This window comes from Amphiprion ocellaris, chromosome 3 (genome assembly GCF_022539595.1).
Source record: "Amphiprion ocellaris isolate individual 3 ecotype Okinawa chromosome 3, ASM2253959v1, whole genome shotgun sequence".
In the NCBI taxonomy this organism is placed as follows: Eukaryota; Metazoa; Chordata; class Actinopteri; family Pomacentridae; genus Amphiprion; species Amphiprion ocellaris.
Window position 1 is genome coordinate 28125662 of NC_072768.1, and position 27500 is coordinate 28153161.

Below are 27500 nucleotides of genomic sequence, written 5' to 3' on the forward strand. Positions count from 1 at the left end.
GCTGTGTCTTTGTGTGACGCAGAAAGGGTGAATAGATAGTATCTACATGCATGATTTCCACCATGAAGCATTGGAGGAGGATGCAGGGTGTGTGATGGTGCTTTGCTGGTGACACTGTTGGGGATTTATTCGAAATTGAAGGCACACTGAACCAGCATGGCTACCACAGCATCCTGCAGCGACCTACCATCCCATCCGGTTTGCGTTTAGTTGGACCATCATTTATTTTTCAATAGGACAATGACACCAAAACACACCTCCAGGCTGTGTAAGAGCTATTTGACCAAGAAGGAGAGTGATGGAGTGCTGCATCAGATGACCCGGCTTCCATAGTCACCTGACCTAAACCCAATCAAGATGGTTTGGGATGAGATGGGATGGATGGTTGAGGCTTCCATCCTCCTCAACATGCATTGTGCAGTCCAAAAATGGCAGTTGGTTATCCTTTACATCTTCCGTTGTGAACTTGATATTGCTGTCCACTGAGTTGATATGCACTGTGAATGTTTCTACTTCTTGGGCTTTGATATTGACCCAGGAGTCATCCACATATCTGAACCAGTAGCTGGAATTGTTCCCTTAAACAAGCTCAGTGCTTGGTTTTCCACTTCCTCCATGTAGAGGTTGGTCACATTGGGTGACACTGGAGAGCCAATGAACCAGCTGAGCTTCTGTCTATAGAAACCTTCATTATATGTGAAGTGAGTGGTGGTCAGGCAGACATCCAGTTGGATGCATATCTGATTGGGGGTGAGGCTGATTCTGTCACCCAGAGAGCTGTCTTGCAGGCAGTCTCCATTGCCTCAGATGTGGGAATGCATGTAATATGACATCAAATGAAACCATGGTTTCATCCTGGGCCAGTTTCACTCTCGGAACCTTTCTGGAACAGGGGAGTTCTGAATACGGTGAGCGGTGTTTTCAACCAGCGGTGCTAAATTTGAAGATAGGCATTTTGCGGTGTTGTGGGTGACGGAGTTGATGCTGCTGCTGCTGGTCTGAGTGGGGCTCCTTCCTTGTGTATTTTTGGAAGGCAATACACACATGGTGTGTGCTCTCCAGGATAAAGTCCATAGTAAGATGGGTGGTCAGTTGCTTTTTTTTTTTTTCAGCTGTTGTAGGCAGTCTATGTTCTTCTTTTTGTAGTTGTTTGTGGGATGTCTTCTCAGGTAGTACTGTCGCAGAGTAAAGTTGTTATTTTCCTGTGGTAGTCGGCTGTGTTGAGTATCACAGTGCCTCTACCTTTGTCGGCCAGCAGGATTGTGATGTTCTTGTCCTTGCTCAAAGATGGTCCTGCCCTCCTTTCCAGGGATGTGAGGTTGAAAGGAGGGACTTTTATTTATTTTTATTATCCCTTATTAAAAATAAATAAAAGTCCCTCCTTGATACCTTCAACCTGAGCTGTCCTGCCTCTGACAAGATTGTCGTTTCTGATGGCTGTTTCCATGTCTGGGATAAGTCAGCTGGAACTGAAGAAGCCTCTTGGATGAAGGTGAAATATTTTCAAGAACCTACAAGAGAAATCCAGTTGATTTCTACTGAAGCTCCTATGAGGACAGTCCTTGTTCTCTATGATACTGGATGTAAAAAAGGTACTGCAGATACTGTAGGTACTGAAAATACTGGACAAAAAATTATATTAGCAACAGCAAATGCATGTGTTGCAAGAGGTCCACTGAGAACTGTAGAAAAACAAATGATTGTGTAAAATACCAGATCGAACCAGATCTGCATGCAGGATTCAAGCTGAGACAGACATGCTGAAATCATACAATGTTAGTGTTTGTCAGCTGTTACAGGTGCATCTACAGCAATGTTCTACATGCAATGCTCACAACTTGTTTCAGTAACAGCTCATTGAGTGAGCTGGGTGTTGCTCATTGGCTACTATCATTACTGTTCTCATCATTTACTGACATCTTGTTTTTCTTTTTGTGTTTGTTGCTTTTTTACTCTCCATCATCTTACAACTCTTTTTCTCCTTCCTCTTCTTCTGACTCCTGTTCTCATTTTGTTGCTGTTGTATTTTAGCGACCTTCCTCCTTTGGCCTGTCAGCATTAAGATTTTCTTCTATACACACACATATGTTCCTGCATATTTAGCAGAAAATATTGTGAAGATGGATATGTGGAATATTATACCTAAGTTGATCCGTGTGTGTGTGTGTGTGTGTGTGTGTGTGTGTGTGTGTGTGTGTGTGTGTGTGTGTGTGTGTGTGTGTGTGTGTGTGTGTGTGTGTGTAAAGGGCTCAAAAGGCACACACACAGCTACTTTTTCTGTGGCCTTGATTTCTCTATTTTTGTACATAACACACACATAGAATAGGTTGCCTGTTGGACATGAATGATCTTCACCAAAGACAGATCTAATATTTAGAGAGTGAGAGGCTAAAAGAAAGACAATAAACTATTTGGTGCCAGACAATGCTGTGGTGTGTCTGACAGTGTGTTGTATAAGACACTGCTCAATAAGAGCACAATACTATGATAGTGACACACCACTATTGCAAGTGTAGTCATACAATGATATCTTTACACACAGGGCTACTGTCACAACATGCATTTCAACAGTTAAGACTACATACGGTGCAGCAGCTAGTACACTATTATTAAGAATAATCAAACTTTATTATTACTTTGTTATAGTAGGTTTTAAATTAGTAGAATATAAAATGGTAGAACGACCAATTTCTGCTATTTTAATAACAACTACATAATATTGAAAGATGATGTAGTCTTGAATCTATCCTTATACCATGTGTGGTACTGGTATTGAGACATAAGCAGCTGTAATGCAATGATATTTTGGAAATGTTACAAGAAGAAACATGAGAATATGACAAAGTTATGCGCAATATCTTGGGTTAAAAACAAATCAGATTTGATGCACATTAAAACCCTTTTGCAAAAACAATTCTGAAATTATGTTTAATCAACATCGGCCAAAAGAAATTCTGCATTTATTCATAGTTAACAATATAGACATATACAGCATATGTATATAATTTGATTATTCACAGTGGCTCACACCTTAACAAGAATATACTCAGCCAAGAAGAATTACTACACGCACACACGTGCGCACACACGTGCGCACACACACACACACACACACACACACACACACACACACACACACACACACACACACACACACACACACACACACACACACACACACACACACACACACACAGCAGTTGTACCTGTGTACTGTACTGCTGGCGGGTGGGAGGCACGTCATATATGTCCTGCTGGGTTGGGGGCTGATGTCTTGGTGGGATGTCGTACTCGTCCCGGTCTGGTTTTACTGTGTCGTATACATACACCTGTCCAACACGGGTAGGAACAACCACCTGGGGACAGCAGCACAAGGAGCAGACAAGCAGGTAAGTCAAGCCAAGACAGTATGAAAAAGAAGGTAAGAGGATATTATTTAAGAGTACCAGCATTATTTTACATTCATATTAACAGATAGATTAAAGACTTTAATAGGTTAACGTTATGTCAATCCATACAGTCCCTTCTTCTAGGAAAACTTTAAGCATGTGGTTATGTGACAAGGGCAAAATGCAAGTCAGACAATTTACTATTTTGTCACAGTAGAGTCTTTATCAGTCTGAGATGTTAAAAAATCTACAAGGCTTCCTCATCTTTGAAAGAAAATGTATTGCTTTTTTACTCTGAATGAATTAAGACAAAAGTTGATACAGTCTCATTAAAACATGCTGCTGACACACAGGCACACACACAGGCATAAAAACAGAGCAGGGGTCCTGTCGTAGTTGTCATGGGAACCAGGCTACTCTATTGTCTGCCTGTTTAAACTCTGTATTATATGGTGTGAGTGTAGAGTCAACCAGCCAGCATGGGAAACCACAATAGCTGTGGGATAAAACACAGCAAAAGTAACCCTGTTCAATATCCTTTCATCATTCCTCACTTCTTTCTCCATCATCGAGAAGATCAAGGAGTTGATTATCGACTTCAGGAGAAAGCAGTCCAGTCATTCACCTCTTATCATTGACAATAAATATGTGGAGGTGGTCAGCAGCACCAATTTTCTGGGGACGCACATTACGGACAGTCTGGACTGGTCGTTGCACACATCATCTCTGGTCAAATGGGCTCAGCAACGTCTGCATTTCCTGCGATGGATGAAGAGAGCACAGCTGTCCCCTCCCATCCTGACCACCTTCTACAGAGGCACCATAGAGAGTGTGCTGACCAGCTGCATCTCCATCTGGTTTGGCAGCTCCAGGGCCTCAGATAAGAAGTCGCTGCAGAAGGTGGTGAGGACGGCAGAGAAGATCATGGGGACCTCTCTTCCATCCATCCAGGATGTTGCACACAAGCGCTGTCTCAGCAGAGCCCACAACATCATCAAAGACTCCACACACCCCCACCATGGACTGTTCTCCCTGCTCCTCTCTAGAAGGAGGTTCTGCAGCATCACAACGAGCCAGGTTCTGTAACAGTTTCATCCCCCAAGCCATCAGACTCTTAAATTTAAATAATCCTTCTGGGCAGGGGCACCCATAGTCACTGTGACTATATAACTGCTGCTACTTTTTTCCCCCCAATGTTACGTGCAATACTGTTGCTACATCTTCACTGCAGAATAAATATGTGCAGATGTGTATGTTTAGAGGTATATATATATATATATATATATATATATATATATATATATATATATAGCCAAAAGTATTCGCTCACCTGCCTTGACTCGCAAATGAATGTGACATCCCATTCCTAAGCCATAGGGTTCAATATGACGTCGGTCCACCCTTTGCAGCTATAACACCTTCAACTCTTCTGGGAAGGCTGTCCACAAGGTTTAGGAGTGTGCTTTTGGGAATTTTTGACCATTCTTCCAGAAGCGCATTTGTGAGGTCACACACTGATGTTGGACCAGAAGGCCTGGCTCTCAGTCTCCGCTCTAATTCATCCCAAAGGTGTTCTATCGGGTTGAGGTCAGGACTCTGTGCAGGCCAGTCAAGTTCATCCACACCAGACTCTGTCATCCATGGCTTCATGGACCTTGCTTTGTGCACTGGTGCACAGTCATGTTGGAAGAGGAAGGGGTCAGCTCCAAACTGTTCCCACAAAGTTGGGAGCATGGAAAATGTCTAGGTATGCTGAAGCATTCAGAGTTCCTTTCACTAGAACTAAGGGGCCAAGCCCAGCTCCTGAAAAACAACCCCACACCATAATCCCCCCTCCACCAAACTTTACACTTGGCACATTGCAGTCCGACAAGTATCGTTCTCCTGGCAACCACCAAACCCAGACTCGTCCATCAGATTGCCAGATGGAGAAGCATGATTCGTCACTCCAGAGAACGCGTCTCCACTGCTCTAGAGTCCAGTGGCGGCATGCTTTATACCACTGCATCCGACGCTTTGCATTGCACTTGGTGATGTATGGCTTGGATGCAGCTGCTCGGCCATGGAAACCCATTCCATGAAGCTCTCTGCTGAAGCACTGTTCTTGAGCTAATCTGAAGGCCACATGAAGTTTGAAGTTCTGTAGTGACTGACTCTGCAGAAAGTTGGCGACCTCTTCGCACTATGCACCTCAGCATCCGCTGACCCCACTCTGTCAGTTTACGGGGCCTACCCCTTCCTGGCTGAGTTGCTGTCGTTCCCACACACTTCCACTTTCTTATAATACAGCTGACAGTTCACTGTGGAATATTTAGGAGTGAGGAAATATCATGACTGGATTTGTTGCATAGGTGGCATCCTATCACAGTTCCATGCTGGAATTCACTGAGCTCCTGAGAGTGACCCATTCTTTCACAAATGTTTGTAAAAGCAGTCTGCATGCCTAGGTGCTTGATTTTATACACCTGTGGCCATGGAAGTGATTGGAACACCTGATTCAGATTATTTGGATGGGTAAGCGAATACTTTTGGCAATATAGTGTGTGTGTGTGTGTATATATATATATATATATATATATATATATATATATATATATATATATATATATATATATATATATATATATATATATATATATATATATATATATATATATATATACAATGTTTCCTCTAGGATTCTTTTCAGCAGTGGCGGCAGGCTCCCCGGGAGCCGTGACAACATAAAGAAATGACACTTGACTGCAGATTTTCCTTGTACAACCTATTTATTGAATGGCCAGTTGAAAATGGCTTTTTAAAGGCTGAATGTTTGAATTAAAAAAAAAAATTTGAACAAGCTCATCTGAAAATGCAGTCAGCAGTTATTCATACATGGTGTGCAGATATTAGTTTAATGCTATCCATAGTTTATTCACGTTAGCGACACTGAGTTGGCACCGGGCGCAATGAACTGAAGCTACCAATATGCTACGTGACGTTACCTGGACATCAATATTTTGCGAATGTCTGTTTAACTTGTATAATCTATTATGAGTTATCTTAAGCTAGTAACTTTTCTCCATTAAGTCGTTTTCCTATTTTCCAAGACAACACTCCTCTGACTCTCTGACCTGGTGCCTGGGTGCTTGACGTGACGTCACTTTCAAGGCTGCGCTCTCGCGAGTAATTAATGTCGTATTAACCCGACGTATCAAAGAGTAGATACTGAGCAAAATAATTATCTGTAGTGTACCTTAGTACTCGTGAGTACCCGACACAGTGCAAGACTGCTGTGAAGGTGGAGACATGCGACAGTGGTGTATTTGCGACGATTCAAAAAAAAAAAAAGATATTTGAAGGAGTGGCAGCTGGGATTTAGGAATGGCTGGCTGCTGCTGCTGAATGAATGTAGAGGAAACCCTGTATATATATATATATATATATATATATATATATATATATATATATATATATATATATATATATATATATATATATATATATATATATATACATATATATATATAAAATCAAAAATAGAAATTATAGCACAGATGTGTCCAGATGTCCATCTTCTCAAAAGTATGTTCATATATATTTATATTTATATTTATATTGGTTGGGGTTCCTTTACCATGAAATATTGCATCACTGCAGCATGGCATGAAGGTGATCACCTGTGGCACTGCTGAGGTGCTATTGAAGTCCAGGTTGCTTTAATAGCAAGGGCTGCTACTAACGACGAATCGATGAATCGCCTGAGCACGATGCGTCATCAAAAGTGGAAGTGAGTGCGCAATGCAACAGAAATCACCATCCGAGTGGAGCGCGGAAGTCCGTGCTGTATTGTAAACTTGGATGTCTGCACTGTAACGTGCATATATAATATATGCATATACTATATATACGCGATACAACGTGGATGTCCGTGCGTGTTATGCGCTCCGCTCGGACGGTGATTTCTGTTGCATTGCGCGCTCACTTCTGCTTTTGATGACGTATCATGCTCAGGCGATTCATCGATTCGTTGTTAGTAGCAGCCCTATTTGATAGTAGCCTTCAGCTCATCTGTATTTGTAGGTCGGTTGCTTCTCATCTTCCTCTTGAAAAAACACTACATGGAGTCCTAAAGGGTTTAGGTCAGATGAGTTGGCTGGCCAATCAAACAGTAATATCGTGGTCAGCACATCATTTGGTTGTAGTTTTGGGTCTGGGCCAGCTGCTAAGTCATGCTGAAAAAGGAAATGAGCACCTCTTTAAAGCTTGTCAGCAGATGAAGGTATGAAGTTGTCTAAAATCTCCTGGTTGATGCTGCATTGACTTTGGACTTAATGAAACATAATGGACCAACACCAGCAGATGACATGACACCCAAAATCATCACAGACTGTGGACACTGGACATCAAACATCTTGGATCTTGTGTATCTCTACTTTTCCTCCAAACTGTAGGACCTTGATTTCCAAATGAAATGCAAAATTTATTTTCATCTGAAAAGAGGACTTTGGAGTGCTCAACAGCAGTCCAGTTCTTTTTTTCCTCACTCCAGGTAAGAAGTTTCTAATGTTGTCAGATTGTGTTGCTATTAGGAACATGACAATTGCAGCCTCCTTCCTGAAGCGGTCTTGTGCTTGGTGGCTCTTGATGCACTGACATCAGCCTCAGTTCTTGTGTCCACACTTCCAACTTTCCATCAATATGCTTCAATACATCACTCTGCCAACAGCAAGCCTTTATAGCAATGATCTTCTGTGATGATCATCTTCTGGACAACTTTTACTATGGTTGTGTGTACTGAGCTAGACTGAGAGAAACATGGTATGTATACTGTTTGAATAGTAATTTGGTCAAACTTGAAATTAAATATTCTAATAGTTTGAGTTAACTGGATTTCAATATTCATGAGATGTACATGACTGTTCAAAAGTTTGGGGTCATTTAGGAATGTCCTTATTTTTGAAAGAAAAGCATTTTTTTCCAATGAAGATAACATTAAATTAATCAGAAATATAGTCTAGACATTGTTAATGTGGTAAATGACTATTCTAGCTGGAAACGGCAGATTTTTAATGGAATATCTACACAGAGGTACAGAGGCCCATTTTCAGCAACCATCCATCACTCGTGTTCTAATGATACATTGTATTAGCTAATCATGTTGAAAGGCTAATTGATGATTAGAAAACCCTTGTGCAATTAGGTTAAGCACATTAATAAAGGTGTGAGTTTTCATGGAAAACACAAAATTGCCCAGGTGAGCTCAAACTTTTGAATGGTAGTGTAAGCAATAATCATTATTATTAAAACTAATTTTCTTTTTAACTGCACCTGTATACCAATCTAGAAATTGGGGGAATTATTATAAATGGGCATTAAACCCCTAACTAATATTAATAACATGTCATCCTACTCTAACAAGCTAACCAACTATGACGCAGAAAAAAACTGTTCAGAGACTGACACAGAAATATAATTTATATGTGGAAAGGCATAAACAACATCAATGTTTTATTGGCATACAACATGCTTCAGTATCAAATGTATTTTTTTTTTAAAGTTACATGCAGTTGCTTTTTACATAGGAAAAATATGCATAACAATAATGCATCATAGTTTGTAAGAGAGGATCTGCCAGGACTATAATTAGATGTGGTCACTCTCTCACCATTTACCTTCTAACCACTTTGCAGTTTTGGCATCTGACTAAAACTATGAAAACAACGTCACATCCACTCGATGTTTGAACAAACCTGGGCTCAGCTGCTGCTGTTCATGAGCTATACTTTTATCTTGCTTTGTACTGTGCACAGGCCACACAGCTGACTAGCGGCTGCTTCACATTGATGGTATTTCATCTAATGCTGCATTCACATGCACTTGGACGATGACATTCACTAAAAATTGGATTTCCAAATGAACAGTGAACAGCCTTGACCAACTACTTATTGGTTTCAGGATGGAAAATCAGTCACGTTATGGACTGTCTTACATGGACTTTTGGAAAAGGTATAACAGGTCAAAAGATGACTACAATCAATATGGATCATCAAGAGAACCCCTCCACGAAGCATTAAACAAAGAGCAGATGTGGTAGATACCTGTATTGTATCTCCAAATATACTTTCTGGGGATATGTGATTGTGGATTTCAAAAAAGTAAAAAAAGTACAGTCTGGCGAGAAACACTGAACTGTCTTAGTACAGGTACAGAGAACACAATACAGCAAAGCATTTTAGTAGTTGGTATATTTCAGACTCTGCATATTAATTTATTATGACGCCTTTAGAGACAGAGAGGACACGGAGGAGCTCATGTGTAAAGAAGCAGGAGAACAGCTGGACACTGTCATTACCAACACATGCACGCACGCACGCACGCACGCACGCACGCACGCACGCACGCACGCACGCACGCACGCACGCAACCTCACTTATATGGCTCACTCATATGGCTCAGTGCATCTCACACAGCCTGTCACAAGCTGGCATATTAAAGTGCATGGTCACCCAACCCACGATCAGAGCTGAATTATGAACAATATTATTATTTTACTCGTCCTCCACACAGATGCACATATGCACACACAAACAGACTACAGCTTATTTTGTCATTGTTCCTTTGTTATGCTTGCTCTTTTCCTTATCTACTTTTCTGCCTCTCAGCTCTCTGTACATTCTGCTCTGTCTCATCTTTTCCATGAAGGGGAACTGTTCATCAGGTTGTTTTAGTCCAGCAGGAAACTATGATGTGGAGTGAGGATTCAGGCTACATCCACACTAATACATTTTCAATTTAAAACAAGGCTTTTTAAAAAAAAAAAAAAAATAACTGCCTGGTTTAAAGAGTGTTTTAGCACAATTTTAGAAATAATTTGAAATGCATACTAAAAAACCTGAAAAGGCAGATCACATGATCATTCATGTAAACTGGACATGCATGTGTCAGTGTGAAGAGGCAGCAGAGGGCTGCTTGGTTAATTGAACAAAATACTATGAGAAAACAGCAATGGTGACATATAATACCAGGGCTTTCTTTGCTTGGACTGACGATAAGGTGGAACTGTTGGAACAGCTTCTACCATAGACAAGAAGATCAGCAATGCTTTAACTTCTTCAGTAATTTTCCAGATAAAGTTTCATGTGATAGGGCTATTAGGAATCAGGAAATGACACATAGTGACTAATAAGTACCAATCCGAAAGAGTCTGTATCATCTGAAGTGGAAAGTGGGTCTGCACTGAAGTGGGATCAGATGTGTTTCTAATGTCTCCATTTAGGGGGTCCTAACATCCTAAAATAGTGGGAGCGCTAGGTGTGAAAGTAGCAAAAGGTATATGTTTGAAAACAAAAATGTATTGGTGTGAAGTAGCCTTAAAATGATTAAAGTATTGGTTGAACCCATACATCAGCACGTCACACCCACTGCTTATTGTTTATAAAAAATGAAGCATTTGTTTCTGTGGTTTCCTCTGTGCTGCAATTGAAACTACTTCACTCTAAAACCTGCTTCAAGAAAATGACAACTACATGATGTAGCAAGAAAAGCACTCAGAGAGTGCAGTACTCCACCAAGGCTGTTCATTCCCCCATATAGCATTGTCAGAAATGCAGCATATTTTTGTAGCATTTTATTATTAATGTTATTATTGATGATCAGAAATCACGTACTATAGAATGTTGTCATTTCATATAGATGTACCCACAAACAAAATGACCTTGCGCTGAGCACAGGCGTGTGTTATGCATGTGTACATTATGTACGGATACTGAATCACATGAACTACATATGTGTAAGTTATTCTTATAAAAGTCTGTTGATCCGTTCATCATTTTTCTTTTGCAAGGCTTTGTTTTGCTGGTGTTAAAATAAACATTCCCTTCATGCTTTTATTTTGAAGGCCTTTTTTAATGTTATGGGCTTTTATTTTTAGCAAAGGAAGTGTTTATCTAAGAAGTGGTTTCTTGACATGAGGAAGACTGCCGAAAAGTCAGAAAATTCAGGAGACACCCCCACAATTTGATCAATTGTTTCTTGTATCATTTCCGACAGATAGGTCCGAATAAGTCAGTAGTAGTATTGCAATCATGTGGTCATCAGTAGGCAACTGAACTAGCGTTCACTTGTTGTCATGGTTACAGTGACACCGTGCCTGCCGCTATATCTGGCAATGGGAAATCTGTAACAAATCTGTGAATCCAGACTATATGCTGTATCACTGCCAAAATCGAATTATTAGTCCTTGTGTCATTTCTGACCTTCCCTGAAAATTTCATCCAAATCCGTTCGTCCGTTTTTGAGTAATGCTGCAAACAGAGGGAATAGGAAGGATTCCATATGCCGATCCTCACATAACTCCACCGCGTTCCTTGGTGGAGTAATAATTACTTTGCGGTGAACACAGGAGTGCGTTATGCATATGTACATTATGTACGGATACTGAATTGCGTGACCAAAATCTGTAGGGGCCGAGTCAAATGATGCAGGTAACTGACACAGCATCCTCTTGTTGTCATGGTTACAGTGACGCCGTACTGGCCGCTATATCTGGCAATGGGAAATCCTTAACAGATCCGTGCATCCAGACTATAAGCCGCATCACTGCCAATTAAGCAGTCCTTGTGTCATTTCTGACCTTCCGTAAAAATTTTATCCAAATCCATTGGTCTGTTTTTCAGTAATGTTGCACACTGACAGACAGACAGACAGATTCACAGACAAATGTACGCCAATCATTGCATAACTCCGCAGCGTTCCTTGGTGGAGTAAATGAAGTTAAACAACATTTACTTTGTGGGAATAGAAAGTAAATGCTGTGAAAAAAAAAACTAGGTCATTTTTAGGGCTGGACCCGAATATCCGAATATTTGGTCGTGATGGTGGTATCTAAATATTTATTTTGAGATCCGAATATTCAAATTCCACCCTCGTCATTCATAAAATGCTGTCTTCTGAGTCTAACATCTATAATATTTGTTCGTCTCTGTCTTGCCAATATCACAGATCCTTCTGTCCTTTATCTAAATAGGCACTCGAGTCTTATATTGCTTACATTACCTGTAACATTTCTGTGACAATTTACAGGTGTATGAATTAAATGTCATCAAGTAATGCTGCTACATTTCCTCTGCTTAAATAAAATAATACAATACCAATGTATTGAAAGCCTGTGAAGATGCTAGTAAAGAGATTCTTCACAGTTCAGTTCAAAGGAAAACTAGTATTTTATTTAGTAAATGTGCCAAAAGAAGTAAGAAACATATGTTTTGTAATAAGAACAGCTGTCTTTCTTTTTCATTTTTTACTGTGGAAAAATAAGTAAATATCCAAAATAGAATGCTCAAGTTAGGCTATAATATGTTAAACAAGAACATCAATTTGCTTAGTGACTTGTCAAGTTATACTTGTCCAGTGTTTAACAATAAATAAGTTGCAGAATTGCCACTATTCAATAAATGAAAAAAACAGATGAGAAACTTTAGTAGTAGAGTCACAAAAAGTAAGAAACGTATTTTACCTGTTTAAAAAAAACAGCCAATTGATTTATTTATGTCTAAAAAGTCTCATACTTGGTTGGCTTGTTAACTAACCTCCATTGTCAAACACATACAGCTTTCACGCTTTATCATACTCACAGAAATGCTCTTATGAGGCATATGAAAAGTGACCAGAAACCTCACTCACACTTCCCATAAAAAAAGTCAATGCAGGGCAGGCTAGGTAATACAGGTGATTTTTTTTTTTTAATTCCAATCGATACAATCAATAATTATTGACAATTTTTAAATGACTTATCTTAAATAAAGGCTAGGAGAAAAAAATTTGTTGCTGAAGATAGACAGTAATGTTAATCATTTTAACTTATCGGGCCTGTACTGAATAAACCCCTGCCCTCTACGTTCACATCGCTCCTCCTTAAATGTGCCTCAACATGCAGCTGATGGAGTGATGAACGGTCATTCTGTACTGTCAAATATTTTGTACTGTCAAATATTTTGTACACTTACGTTATTTCTTTAGTTACTTACTGGTTTTTAAGCTGCTAGCTAACACTATGCTAGGTTGGCATAATTACAGCGATGTTATTGCTAGCACATTGCAATGTAAATGAAAAACATTGACAAACGCAACGAAGCACGCGTCACTCTTCGTGACATATGGCGAAGAGAGTTAAACTGAAACGGGAGACATGTTGAGTCACTGTTAATTTCACAACATCCTTATAAACTTACCTGTCGGCAAGCTCCGCTCAGCGCACTCATGTAATATTGCCTGGCTGTAGCTTACTTCTGTACGTTACTGAGAAGACTGAGGATTGCTTCATGCATTCGACAAACGATGCAAGGACATCATTCTGCGTGACTGTGACACTGAACAGCATTTACTGTTTAATGAGAAATTAAGAATATATCAGCGTTTAATCAGCAAAACTCCGGCTGACGATGATCATTTTGAAGAGAGCTATAATCAGCCGATTTAATTGGCCAGACAATAAATCGGGCAGTCCCTATTTCAAACGATGAATTTAAGACAAGAAATCAACATTTCAACTGTTATTTTCAGGTATTTACATCTGGATCTGATACACAACTTAGATTATAACACCTTTTGTTTGAACCCACCCATTTTTCATGTGAGTTAAAGTATTGGAACATGTGACTGACAGTTCTGTTTTGTTGCCCTGGTGTGTCCTATTAAATTGTTTATTCAAACAATAAATAGCACTCACTGTCTACATTCAGTTTCAGATTTGGGTTCGGCTGTGTAGACTGCATCTATAGTTTGAGGTGTAACCAACATGTAAAGCTGTCTAAGGGTGAAAAACAAGTAATTGTGAAGCTGAGAGAAGATTTAAAAAAAAAACAATCAGAGCCATTGTACAAACATTGGCCATAGCCAGTACAACCATTTCGAATGCCCTGAAGAAGAAAGAAACCATTTGTGTACTAACAGACATCAAACCGGTAGACCAAATAAAACAGCCACAGTTGATGACAGAAGCGTGAGAGCAGTAAAGAAAGACGCTAAAACAACTATTAGTGACATCAGCAACAACCTCCAGAGGGCAGGAGTGAAGGTGCCACAATCTACTGACACATCTACATCAACAAAAGTACAGAGGCTACGCTAGAAGATCAAACCACTCATTCACAAAAAAATAGGCATTCCAGGCTGGAATTTGTCAAAAAGTAGAGAGATGAGCTTCAAAAAAATCTGGAATAATTTTTTATGGACTGACAACAAAGATTAACCTTTACCAAAGTAACGGAAAGGCTAAAGTTTGGAGAAAGAAAGGATCTGCTCATGATCCCAAACATACAAGCTCATCTGTGAAACACAGTGGAGGAAATGTCTTGGCTTGGGCTTGCCTGGCTTCTTCTGGGACAGGCTCATTAATCTTCACTGATGATGCAACACATGATGGCAGCAGCAAGAATTAACTAAAAAAAAAAAAAAACTCACAGCGCCAAAACAACAAAGAAGTTCATCAGGGGCAAGCAGTGGAAGGTTTTAGACTGGCCAAGTAAATCTCCAGACATAAACCCTGTAGAGCTGCATTTTGCCTGCTAAAGAGGAGACTTACGGGAGTAACTTCCCAAGACACACAACTGAAAGGGGCTGTGGTGAAAGCCCAGTAAAGCATCACAAAAGAAGAAAGCAGAAGTTCGGTGATGTCGATGGGTCACAGGCTTGATGCAGTTATTGCAAGCAAATCTATTTTGAGTCTATCTGTTCCAATACTTTTGCTCACCTAAAAATGTGGTGTTCTGTTACAAATAATGACATCTTGTAAGTTGTGTATCAGATCCAGATGTAAATACCTAGAAATAAAAGCTGAAATATTAATCTCTTGTCTCATATTCATTGCTTGATGTCAAATCCAAATGTTTTCAGTCTACAGCGAAAAATAAAGCAATTGGCCTCACTGTTCCAATACTTTTGAAGGGGAGTATATATGTAATAATTTTAATGTTAGCACAACAATGAAAAACACACTGGTAAAAATACATAAGGATGAAGGAATGATTTTGTCTTTACACATCTAAAACAAAGATAGCAAGTAAAATCCAGCGGTACAAGGACGACCAAGATGAAGCTGCTGCACTGTGTGGGAGGTTAAGGTTAAGGTTAGAGTGACTGGCTTGAGACCGAATATCATCAGATGGACAGGTCTGTGGGGGTAGACAAAAGAGACAAAAGGCCTGTAGCTGTAGACTAGGATGCCTTAAAAGATCTGCATGGCAACCATGGGAGAACAACTGAGGAAAAACGGGCTCTGTGATCAAGGTAAGACAGGCTCACGGTACTGAACTGTATGTTTTTGTTCGTTCTCAATTTTCTTTTTACCATGAACCTCTTGAAAGACAGAAACACATTGGGGAGCCCCTTTATGTGAATCCCTTGGAATTATTTGATAAAAGCTATTTTTATCCTTTTATAGGTAACACAAGATAAATGTAAAAGCTCTGTGATGTTAAATATATAACAATATACAACAAATATCAGTAAATCTTACCACTGCCAAAGAACAACCTCAAGCCAGGAACAGTAACCATAAATGTCTGCATCTGTTGCTTCAAGAGTTTTCTTGATTTTTTTTCCACATTTAAGTCAGCTATATGTTCTCTATTTCTATTTTTCTTTCATCCTCATTCAATTTCTATGAACTAAGAGAGATATAATTATCTAATATTATTTTTCTTTGTGTAACTGGTTTCTTTCTCCATTTTTTCCTTCTTTCTTCTTTCTCCCTTACCTTGCCAAGAGGCTTGTTGCTGCTCTCCCAGTTCCTCTTATCCAGAGTGGGGGGCACCTGGTACACATCCTGGACAGCTCCTGTACCCCCAGACGGAACTGCTCCATGGCCTGGTCCTGGGCCTCCACAGGGGGGCACCTGATAAATATCCTGTCCAGGGAGCTGGTACTGTCTTTGTCCTAGAGGTGGAGCCTTGCTTGGGGGTCCTGGCTGTGCCTGTGCAGAGGGTCCACTTGGACCAGAGGGAACCTGGTATAGACTTTGGGGGCTTGGTTTTGAACCATGGGAGGGCGGCATCATGTAGACAGAGTCAGGGTTGGGCTGGGCAGGGCTGGGGGTGGAGTAGGCTGGGTGCATGGACGTGTACTGTGTTGAGGGGAGGGGCTTGGTGGCAAACCCAGAGGACGTAGCGATGGCAGCAGATGACAAAGCAGGTGCTGGTTTGGCGTAGGTGCTTTGAATGGGGAGGGGTCGCTGAACCTGGGAGGCAGAACAGGAAACAAGTAGATCTGGTGTGGGAGGAGTGGCCTGCTGCTGCTGCTTACTGTCATACATGCCCACCAGAATCTTCAGACGATTGCCAGGGACGATGCCTTGGCGTCCGTGGAGTGAGCAGAGCCACCAGCCATCCAATCCCTGTGTGTCACGCTCCAACACTGTCATGATGTCACCTTTGCGGAAGGACAGTTCATCTGGAGACTCAGCCACGTTGTCATACAAGGCCTTGGCCAACACGTTCTGAAGAAGATGAATAGACAGACATGTGTTAATATAGGGCACAGACTCAGAATGGTTCTTGTTCCTACCTGTTGTTAAATGAAGCTTTAACAAAACATGGCCATAGGAAAACACCCTATGACCAGTTTGCAGGATACCTTCAACTGTGATATGGCTGAGGTTCAGGCATATGGGTTCTGTAAAGTGTCTTGAGACAATTTGAATTGTAATTGGTGCAATATGAATAAAATTGAATTGAATTGAATGTTGCTACTAGGGCTGTCACGAATAGCAGTTTCTGGGCTCCGGATAGTCGGCCCCGATTAATGATGAATATCCGAATATTCGGTTCGTAATGCCCGTCGGGGGGAAGAGACGCGGCGAATATTAGGATCCCTTCATATCGTAACGTCCGACGGGGGGACACGTCAGGCGAACTGACGAGACGAAAACTCTTTGCGAGACATCGTCCGAGGGGGGTGGGGGGAGGGTGTGGAATCTGAATGTTCGGATCTCAAAATAAATATTCGCTGTGAGTAGCTTCTCTACTTCCTTTGTGCAATTTATCAACAGTACATGCAAAAACAAAGCATGTGTATGCATTCTTACTTTCTAAAGATATGTATTTTGTTACTTTTCCAGTCTGCAAAAAATAATCTGTTCAGAAAAAGTGTGATCCATGAAACTGAAACACAGACACTATGTTAAATATCTTTGTGCTGAGGTGTGGAGAGTGCGTCTGTCCTTATGTGTTAGAAGTACAAAAAACAACAAAAATCAAAAAACACAGCCACAGCTGTGCACATAGGACTGCAAGTAATTCTCTTAACCAACCAATTAAACTGTATACTATGCTTGCTGTTTCATGTGATTTAGCATACAGCCAATGGGAGGGCAAAGTACAAGGACTATGTGTTGTGTTAATGTGTAGCAGTAATGTTAGTGTTTAATCATGGAAAAAGTCTGGGATCCAATCTGGACAAACCAACATAATGCTATTCATTAACTTAATAGTTCTGGTAGTTGTGACTAAGTGCACATCATATTTCAAAGAAATCTCAGCTACAGTTTCTCAACATTTAATGAAAAGAATGGAGATCACATCACACTGGTGTGGAGGTTTTGCATACAACTTCATTATTTACTGCTGCCTGACAAAGCAAACACACTTACACTACAGTCAAAAACATATATTCTATATATTGCATATGATAGTAATGGTTACATTTAGTAATAATCCAAGAAACTTCTTTACCATAACAAAAGTGTAATGTGGTCAAATATTACCAACACACACACACACACACACACACACACACACACACACACACACACACACACACACACACACACACACACACACACACACACACACACACACACACACACACACACACACACACACACACACACACACACGTCTTTGTGGAGAACCAGCATGCAAACAGAAACACCTCCCCTCAGTCTTTGTAGAAATCTTTCAAACTAAACCAATATTTGCCATCCACATGGGACCTCGGCTCTCCTCCCTCCCTGTGTGAGTCCCACCCCAGTTATCTGGGACTGGTACAGCCTGTACTAGCTCTGTGCCAGCTCCAGACACACACACAGGCATTACCACCCTCAGCACAAAATACTGCCCATCTAAGCCAGGACATGTAATTAGCTTGGGACTTACAGTAGGATTTTTCTTTTTATTGAAAGTTTGTTAATGGCTTACATTTGGGCCTGTATATGAGACGGAGAAATACATCTGACTCTTAGTTATTAATTTCACTGTATTATCATGAAGAGGACTGTCTTTAAAGGAAAAACTACATTCAGACCCTCAAACTTTTTAAAAAATTTGTATCCACTTTTCTTCAGGATAATGTGTTTTTGTGTGTCAAGTTCCCCTTCAGTTTTGATGTTGCTGTCTTATATGGCTGTCTGAAATTCAATGTTCAGGATAACGTATGTGTTCACCCTAAATGCGAAGTATGTTCTTTCTTTCACTAGTGGTCTCGTAACAGGAATAACAAACAGAAGAAGAAGTTTGATGTCATTGTAAAGTAGTGTGGGATCGTAAGAGTTGTTGTCTTCACCACAACTGTGGATGAAAATTTATTTGACAAGACTCGGGTAGAAATCATGGCGAAGGTCAAATTTTATTCACACTATGTTTAGTCATGAACGTTCATGTTATGTCATTTCATTCTCATGAAACAGCCACAAGTAACATTCAAAAAAGTTAAATGTTAACTTTGCATTCGATGAGTCGGCTACCCATTTAGCTTCTGTAGCAAACATTATGTAGTGAATTCAGTCAAGAGGCAGCCCAGTGCTGTTATCTGTGTTTAAAACAGTCATACTAAAAATAATTACTGGTTAGTAACTAAGTCATCAACTTCTTAATTTTCCTTCTGTCCACTCTGACGAGATCTATGTGATTTTAGACTGTTTAGTGCATAAATGTTACAATAGGACTTAGGAGGACTTAGGTATTAGTCTGAAAACCAGTGCACATCAATACTATGCACACTCACATTGTGAGCTAACAGTAACAGCATCTACAAGCAAAAAATCACACTCACAAGAAAACATTTCTGCTCTGTGTGCACCAGTACAGTGCATTTTACATGACTCTCCATGCACAATCCCAGAAAATACCATGTTACAATTAAAAGTTCTGCATTCATATTGTTATGAAACTACAAGTACAAAAGCATTAGCATGAAAATGTAGGTTACTGAAAGTGCCAAAAGTAAAAGTATTATTTGCACAGAATGGTCTATTTCAGATTAATTATATTATATTATTGTATTATAATACAGTTGGTGAAGATGAAGCTGATTTAATGCATTTCTGCCATTTGTCTGTTCAAACTTGGTGCAAAATGAAGGAAGACTAACATGTTACATCATGGTTTGCGAAGTATTAGTAAGGTACACCAACAGCAGCAATAACCTGATCCTGCATTAACAGCTCGAACTGTACATGCCTTACCAACAATATGATACAATAGCTCCCTTCCAAAGCCTTGTGTAACTCGTGATATGCATAGAAAGAAAATGAGCAGATACACTAAATAAAGTCAGACACTAAAATCAAGCCACATGAATCACAGGCTGGATGTGGAGCTAGAAACTGTAATCACTGCCCCTTAGGCTACTTGAAAGTCAGTATACTGGGCAGTATCACTAAATTATTTACACATACTCTACATGTCTGTCTTTCTCTGTGTTATTCTTCCCCTGGGTTTCTCTAGGATCAGAAAGTGTGTACTGTATGTGCACACACTGCAGAGCTGCTGCCCAACAGCGTTGATGATGAATGCCTTCTCTGATTGCTCTCTTCTCTTCTCCCACCAAGTCTCCAAAGAGAAAAGAACACAGCTACTCAGGCCTAACTAGATCACTTTCACAGATATGCCCTAACCAACCCCTGTGCGGAGGCATGTGGCTGGGTGTAGGCATGGCTGAGGAAAATGTCCTTATCTGTTAATCAGTGTGAGAAAGTCATCAAGCAGATACTTGTACATCCACCCTACAGAAGACAGTCTGTGAGAGGGGAGATATGAAAACACAATGGGAGCTAATTATATCAGGCAGACCTTTTAGGATAAATCCCAATAGCCACAGTTGCCGACAAAGTGATGGCAACTGCTACCAGAAAAAACACCTGGCACTAGACATAGACACCAACATTTCCATGAAAGCTGTCAGGCCACTGAGGATACTGGAGAGACAGAGCAGAGGAATGACAAAAGAGGATTTTAAAGGCCTTTCTGGACAACTGCGATAATCATTTCACATAATAAACTAAACATCTCATTTGGAACACTTTGAATCCTACTAAATTAATCTTTAAGCACTCTATTCTAGAAGAATTGGTGCATTTTGCAGTTTTTAATTTAACATTTTCAAAAAAAAAAACCTCTGTAAGCAGAGCATAAGTTAGGAAGTTGCTAGCAAGACTTTTCTACCTTGTTTCACCTTAGTGATGTCTTGCTATTGTGTGGTTATGCCTTTTATGATCACATCCTTTTTGTGAAGCGTGTTGTGTCAAAAAAGTCCACTTTTGTCCTCTGCTATTACAACTGAGGTTATTGTTAACTCTGATCTCAATCACCTGGGTTGTTTTAGTTCTCTTTGTGTCAGTGGTTGCCATACATTTCAGCCAATAATATGCATATATAATATATAACAACTTTTTATTTCTTTTTTCGAACTTTTATTGAACACTCCTTGACATAGTCATACACATGTAACAAATAACAACTTTTTATTTCATTTATTAGATTATGAACTATTAACATTACTTTGACAACAATTACAGCAGACCCCATGTTCACTGTGACAGATTATGTAATTCAAGAAATGCCAGCTTGATTTTAAGACTGATTTATATTAATGCAAAGAAACATAAACCTGTGACTACCTTAAACATAACTGAAACACTATTCTTGAGATTACAATTGAGTTTATCAGTTAAATGACAAACGTGTAGCAGTTTTTCCCTGTTTTATGTCACTGTAAATGGAATATCTTTAGATGTTTGGCTAGTAGTTAAATGGAGGAGAGACAGTTGAAGATGTCCTTAAACTTTCGGAAATTATTTTCAGGAATTAATACATCTAAAAAATAATCAGAATATCATATAAATTGTAATTGAAAATAAATAAATGTATGAAAGAACACATGTAAAATATACTGACTAAATTTACAGACTACTGACTACCAGTTACTGTGATAATGCATTAACTATCAAGGCTGAAATATGTAAAGATAACATTAATACAAGTTTTTGGCATATTTCATTTAGCTAATCCTACTGCAAACAAGGACAGAAAAGAGGCAGAAGAAGCAGAGAGATGTCCACTGAGGAGAGAATAATGTGAACAGCTGGTGAGTGTGTGTGTGTATGTGCATAATGTCCTTTGTCGCTTGCCTCCTATTTGACCCCGAGGGACAAATACTAGCTCGCCACAAGAGGCCTTGTGTATTTGAGCTCGTGTGTGTACATGAAAAAAAATATTGGAGATATACAATGAATGCAGGTGCTTCCACAAAGATGCACTATATGGTACAACTAAACAATTACGATCCAATTGCGGTCTGTGGCATATATGAAAAAGCTGAGTAGGCCCACTTGACTCAGATACTGTATCAAGAGAGAAAGAGGAAAACATCCAAATGATTTTAAGAGAGGGTTTAAATGTTAGCACACAAACAGCAGGTGCTCCAGTCACACACATTGTTTAACTGGCTAGTGGTTCAAAAGGAATGGTTACTACAGTGACACCTGCATTTAGATCTGTGGGAAAGACATCAATAACAACTGAGACAACAACCAAGACAACTGGCAATATTTTCAATCAGCTTCTGCTGAAAGACAGCAATGCCAGTGTACATAAAAATGCACAACAATATCAACTGATGATTCCTTGACACAAGATACAAAGCCTATGTAGAAGCCTCGAAAGACACCTGAGAGATACATCTGAAATACTTTGTCACCCTACACACAGGACAGACCTACAGTGTGAAGGAGATCCCACTGTAAGGCGCCCAGCTCAGGAAGACAAGTTTGTTTGTATATAAAGATGATGGTAAAACATTTTCAAATGAAGTGTCTCTGGTTGAGATCCTACAAGTTAGAAGAGCATGTGAGAGGGACATGTGTTTGCACTTCACTGTTTCCCAATTAAAATTTTGTCTTATTTGTTTGACTTAGGTACCAGAATAAAAACGTGTCTGGTCTGGCATGTATAATTACAAGTTATTCCAAGCTTTAAAAAATCTGGCAATGTTGATTAAATATTCCTTCTAAGTTTTGTTTCTTAGTTTTTCAGATCAGACATTTGAATCTGGACTTTACATTATTCTGTAAATGTTTGATTGTCCTGGTACAAATTTAGTAAATCCTTAATAAAAACACAACAGCAAAAGAACCCAAAACAAAAACAGGTCCAACAGTCCTATATCAAGGGGTCCAAAATGGATCACCAGACCAGCATCATACAAACATCTGCTATCTGAATGTGGTAACAGTCACACTGACAGTCATCCACAAATATTGTGGAAAACATAAACAAAGTCCTCCTGTGTATTAAAGCACTATGCTAATTCTGCTTGGTTTTGATTCGGCAGAGTGGACATGAAATATGAAGAGATGCTTTCTCTGAGTACTGGAGTGTGTGTGTCATTGTATAGACAAGGTGTGTGTGTGTCCCTGTGTAGGCACACCTCAGGTGAAGCATGCCTGGATCTGCACTACTACCAACAAGCCCCCACCCCCACCCCCCACACACACACATGCACACACACACAGACAAACACACACACACACACACACCTGAGGGAGACAGAGAGGGACAGAGAGCCCAGCTTCATTACTTACACAGCATTCCAGTCTCCACATAACATGAAACTCCTCATATTCCTGAGGTGTCATAACAGACACACAACCAAAAGTTCACAAACCAGCAAGTAGAGGAGAGCAGACCTCATTTCATTTCTTTCCCACCCTACACTTATTTACTACCTGTCTTTCTCCTTGAGATAGTCCTTCTCTTTCCCCATTCCCTGTTTCCTGTCTTGGCATGTCAGACAGTTCTTGAGAAATAGTTGTGGGTGCACAGCTGATCTGTACCAGCAGAAAGAGTCCTCCACCCAGTGAAGCACCTAGCTGGAGCTGTACTTGGTGTACTGCAGGACACCAACATTTACATGTTCACAGGCCCAAAGCACAAGAAAACAGCTATATATATTCCTCATGTATAATTTCTAAGCTAATAATACTTTAGGAACGGCAATGTGTGAAAACTATGTTTCATTTTGTTTTAGTATGGAGTTGTAGAGTTCAATGACTCAAATACACTTCTGAGATAAACCTTGAATCCTACATTTTTGACACAGATGAAAATGAAAAAGAGACATGCTTCAAACCTAAAGCTTAAAGAAGCCTAAAAACAGAAGAGTGAAATTTATATTCCATGAACCATACATAAACACTCCACTGATTTTACCCATTAAGATCGATTTACTGGCACTAAGCCAATAAAAACAGTTCTATAATGTCTTCATTGTCTCCGGAGCAACTTTGTGAAGTCTGCAACCAGTAGACTCAATCCTAACTATTTTTTGAATTCTTCAGGTACTTTCAGGACTCATTCCAAATTATTCATGATGACCATTTACAGGAAGAATTTAAGTTATGCTTTTAAAATCCTATTTTTTAGGTTCCACAATTGAAAAAAGCAAGTTGCAATGGGCAATTCTTTGCATTTTTTTGTTTCACAAAATACAACAAAACTGAATTTTCCAAACAGCTCCAGCTGCTCCATCCTAGGCCTCAGCTTTCGGGAGTGATCATCCCAGCTAAAAAATTCCTGCCTTCAGGCTATGACTAACAGCAGAAACATCAGAGATTGTGCAGCCTGGAGCACAGGATAGATTCTTGTAGGTGTGGCCTGTTATTGCTTAACCTGTTGACAGACAACCCTTGTAGGAACTTATAAAAAGTAGCCTCGCTTTTTATTATAGATAGTTAGCTGGTTTAAGGGAGTGGATTGATTAAAATATAAGTATCAAGCAGACCTGCTTTACTAACACAGATATGGGACTGTATTTCAGACAAACTTTTTTCTTTTGTGTTACATTAAAAAAAAAATAACTCTAATTTTGTTTTGTTTGGCTTACAAAACTGATTGACCAAATGTTACTCAAACTAGCTGAAATAGACATAATACGACATATAACGAAATTTACTGAGTCAAAAATATACATACGTGCTAATATCTGGTTTAACATCCCTTGGCTATTTTCACCTGAACTAAGCACTTTTGGTATCTGTCCACAAGTTTCTGGCAGGTATGTGTCAGCTTAGAGATCTGAACCCAGGCCAGTACAAACTAGGACTGTTAACACACTCATAGTATACAGTAACTGTTTCTTTAGTTTGTGATGTCTTCAATTTTGCATATATATTTTCTATTGACTTCAGACTGGCATTTCCATAGCGATCTAGCTGGCCAGTCGTCCAATAAGATTCTACATACAGAGTGTAGTTTTAGAAATTTGGCACATTCAGAAATTATTATGTGCACTGCATAACAGAGCATCCACAGAGCACCCTGTGTTTAAAGGTTTTACTAACCTGCACTTGCAGATTGCAGAAGCCAAAGTTAAAACCTGCTGACACACCGATTATTCTGTTTCTCTATGGAGAACATCCTTGTGAACATTATGTTGAACTGATGAAGCCCTCAGCTTAAAACTGGATATAGGCCTCTAAACACAGAAGCTGAAAACAGCTACGTGAAAAGCATGAGTGCATCCATCCGTTGTTAGGCGACATCTCCACAGATACACGGTGACAAAAAGTAATTAAAGGTTTAGTTTTAAAATAGTTTCGCAACCACAGGAGCATAAATCTCCACACTAGTGAAGTGTGGCACTTTGATCACTCACATAAATCTGCTAAGAAAGCTGCAGCTAAGACTGCATTGTTGATACTATGATTCAGCACTGAGCAACGGGGAAAAACATCCAGTGATTCATAGCTTGTTGTTTGTCTGCTGGCTGTGCTTCTACTGTAATGTGAAACCAATGGTAAAAACATAATATAATCATGTAGGCTACATAGTCTTGTTCATTTCTTAACCACACTAATACACACATGGACAAAATTGTTGGTACCCCTCGGTTAATGAAAGAAAAACCCACAATCGTCACAGAAATTATTTGAATCTGACAAAAGTAATAATAAATAAAAAATTATATGAAAATTAACCAATGAAAATCAGACATTGCTTTTGAACCATGGTTTAACAGAATTATTTTAAAAAAATAAACCCATTAAACAGGCCTGGACAAAAATGATGGTACCCTTAATATTTTGTTGCACAACCTTTTGAGGCAATCACTGCAATCAAACAATTTCTGTAACTGTCAATGAGACTTCTGCACCTCTCAGCAGGTATTTTGGTCCACTCCTCATGAGCAGAAAGCTCCAGTTGTCTCAGGTTTGAAGGGTGCCTTCTCCAGACGGCATCTTTTAGCTCCTTCCACAGATGTTCAATAGGATTTAGATCAGGGATCATAGAAGGCCACTTCAGAATAGTCTGTTTTCCTCTTAGCCATTCTTGGCTGTTTTTAGCTGTGTGTGTTTTGGGTCATTATCCTGTTGAAAGACCCATGACCTGCGACTGACACTGGGCAGCACATTTCTTTCTAGAATACTGTGATAGTCATTAGATTTCATTGTACACTGCACAGATTCAAGACACCCTGTGCCAGATGCAGCAAAGCAGCCCCAGAACATAACAGAGCCTCCTCCATGTTTCACAGTAGGGATAGTGTCCTTTTCTTGATATGCTTCATTTTTGCATCTGTGAACATAGAGCTGATGTGACTTGCCAAAAAGTTCCAGTTTTGTCTCATGTGTCCATAGGACATTCTCCCAGAAGCTTTGTGGTTTGTCGACATGCAGTTTGGCAAATTCCAGTCTGGCTTTTTTATGACTTGTTTTCAACAATGGTGTCCTCCTTGGTCATCTCCCATCAAGTCCACTTTGGCTCAAACAATGACAGATGGTGTGATCTGACACTGATGTACTTTGACCTTGGAGCTCACCTTTAATGTTTTCAGAGGTTGTTCTGGGCTCTTTTGTTACCATTCGTATTATCCGTCTCTTCCATTTGTCATCAATTTTCCTCCTGCGGCCACGTCGAGAGTGGTTGGCTACATGGATCTTAAATTTCTGAATAATATGTGCAACTGTAGTCACAGGAACATCAAGCTGCTTGGAGATGGTCTTATAGCCTTTACCTTTAACATGTATAATTTTCTTTCTAATCTCCTGAGACAGCTCTCTCCTTCGCTTCCTCTGGTCCATGTTTAGTGTGGTACACACCATGTCAACAAACAGCACAGTGACTACTTGTAACCCTATAAATAGGCCGACTGACTGATTACAAGTTTGTAGACACCTGTGATGCTAATTAGAGGACACACCTTGATTGAACATGTCCCTGTGGTCACATTATTTTCAGTCTTTTCTAGGGGTACCATCATTTTTGTCCAGGCCTGTTTCATGAGGTTTTTTTTTTTTTGTTTTTTTTAATAATTCTGTTGAACCACAGTTCAAAAGCAATGTCTGATTTTCATTGGTTAATTTTCATAGAATTTCTATTTATTACTTTTGTCAGATTCCAATTATTTCTGTGACCATTGAGGGTTTTTCTTTCATTAACCGAGGGGTACCAACAATTTTGTCCACGTGTACATTGACAGTGAGGGTTAAAAGCACAAACTATTTAATGAATCTCTTATCAGTCTGAGTTGTAATTTTACAACTCTGAGAGATTTAGAGATTACCTTAGCTTTATGCTTTTCATCATTTGGTGCAAGCACTAGCATCTGTCAAAATCCAAAGTCACATAGGAACAAAACTAACATGAAGCTGCCACTAGTTTTGATTAGAGCTTTAACATGCTGTATGTTTCATTCTTTGAATTCTGTTGTTCTGTTACTTGCTGAAAGTAAGGAAGCTACAACAAGGGCTTACCCTGCACACACATTTTAGCACACACATTTTTAAAGTACAAGCTGACTCACCAGGTGTACGTTGCGAGTGTAAGCCTTGCCATTGGCTGATAAACTCTCCTTTCGTTT

At 39.7% G+C, this 27500-nt stretch overlaps 1 protein-coding gene across 3 annotated transcripts in view; it reads right to left on the reverse strand.

The window, feature by feature from the left end:
* bcar1 (BCAR1 scaffold protein, Cas family member) overlaps positions 1-27500 on the reverse strand; it is a 92093-nt gene that overhangs the window by 10433 nt on the left and 54160 nt on the right. For all 3 annotated transcript variants that reach the window (XM_035946877.2, XM_023267416.3, XM_023267415.3), the window contains 2 exons: positions 16126-16863; positions 3207-3356 (listed from right to left, as the gene is read on the reverse strand). In XM_035946877.2, coding sequence (XP_035802770.2) covers positions 3207-3356; positions 16126-16863 — 888 coding nt within the window. The remainder of the gene's footprint in view (positions 1-3206; positions 3357-16125; positions 16864-27500) is intronic.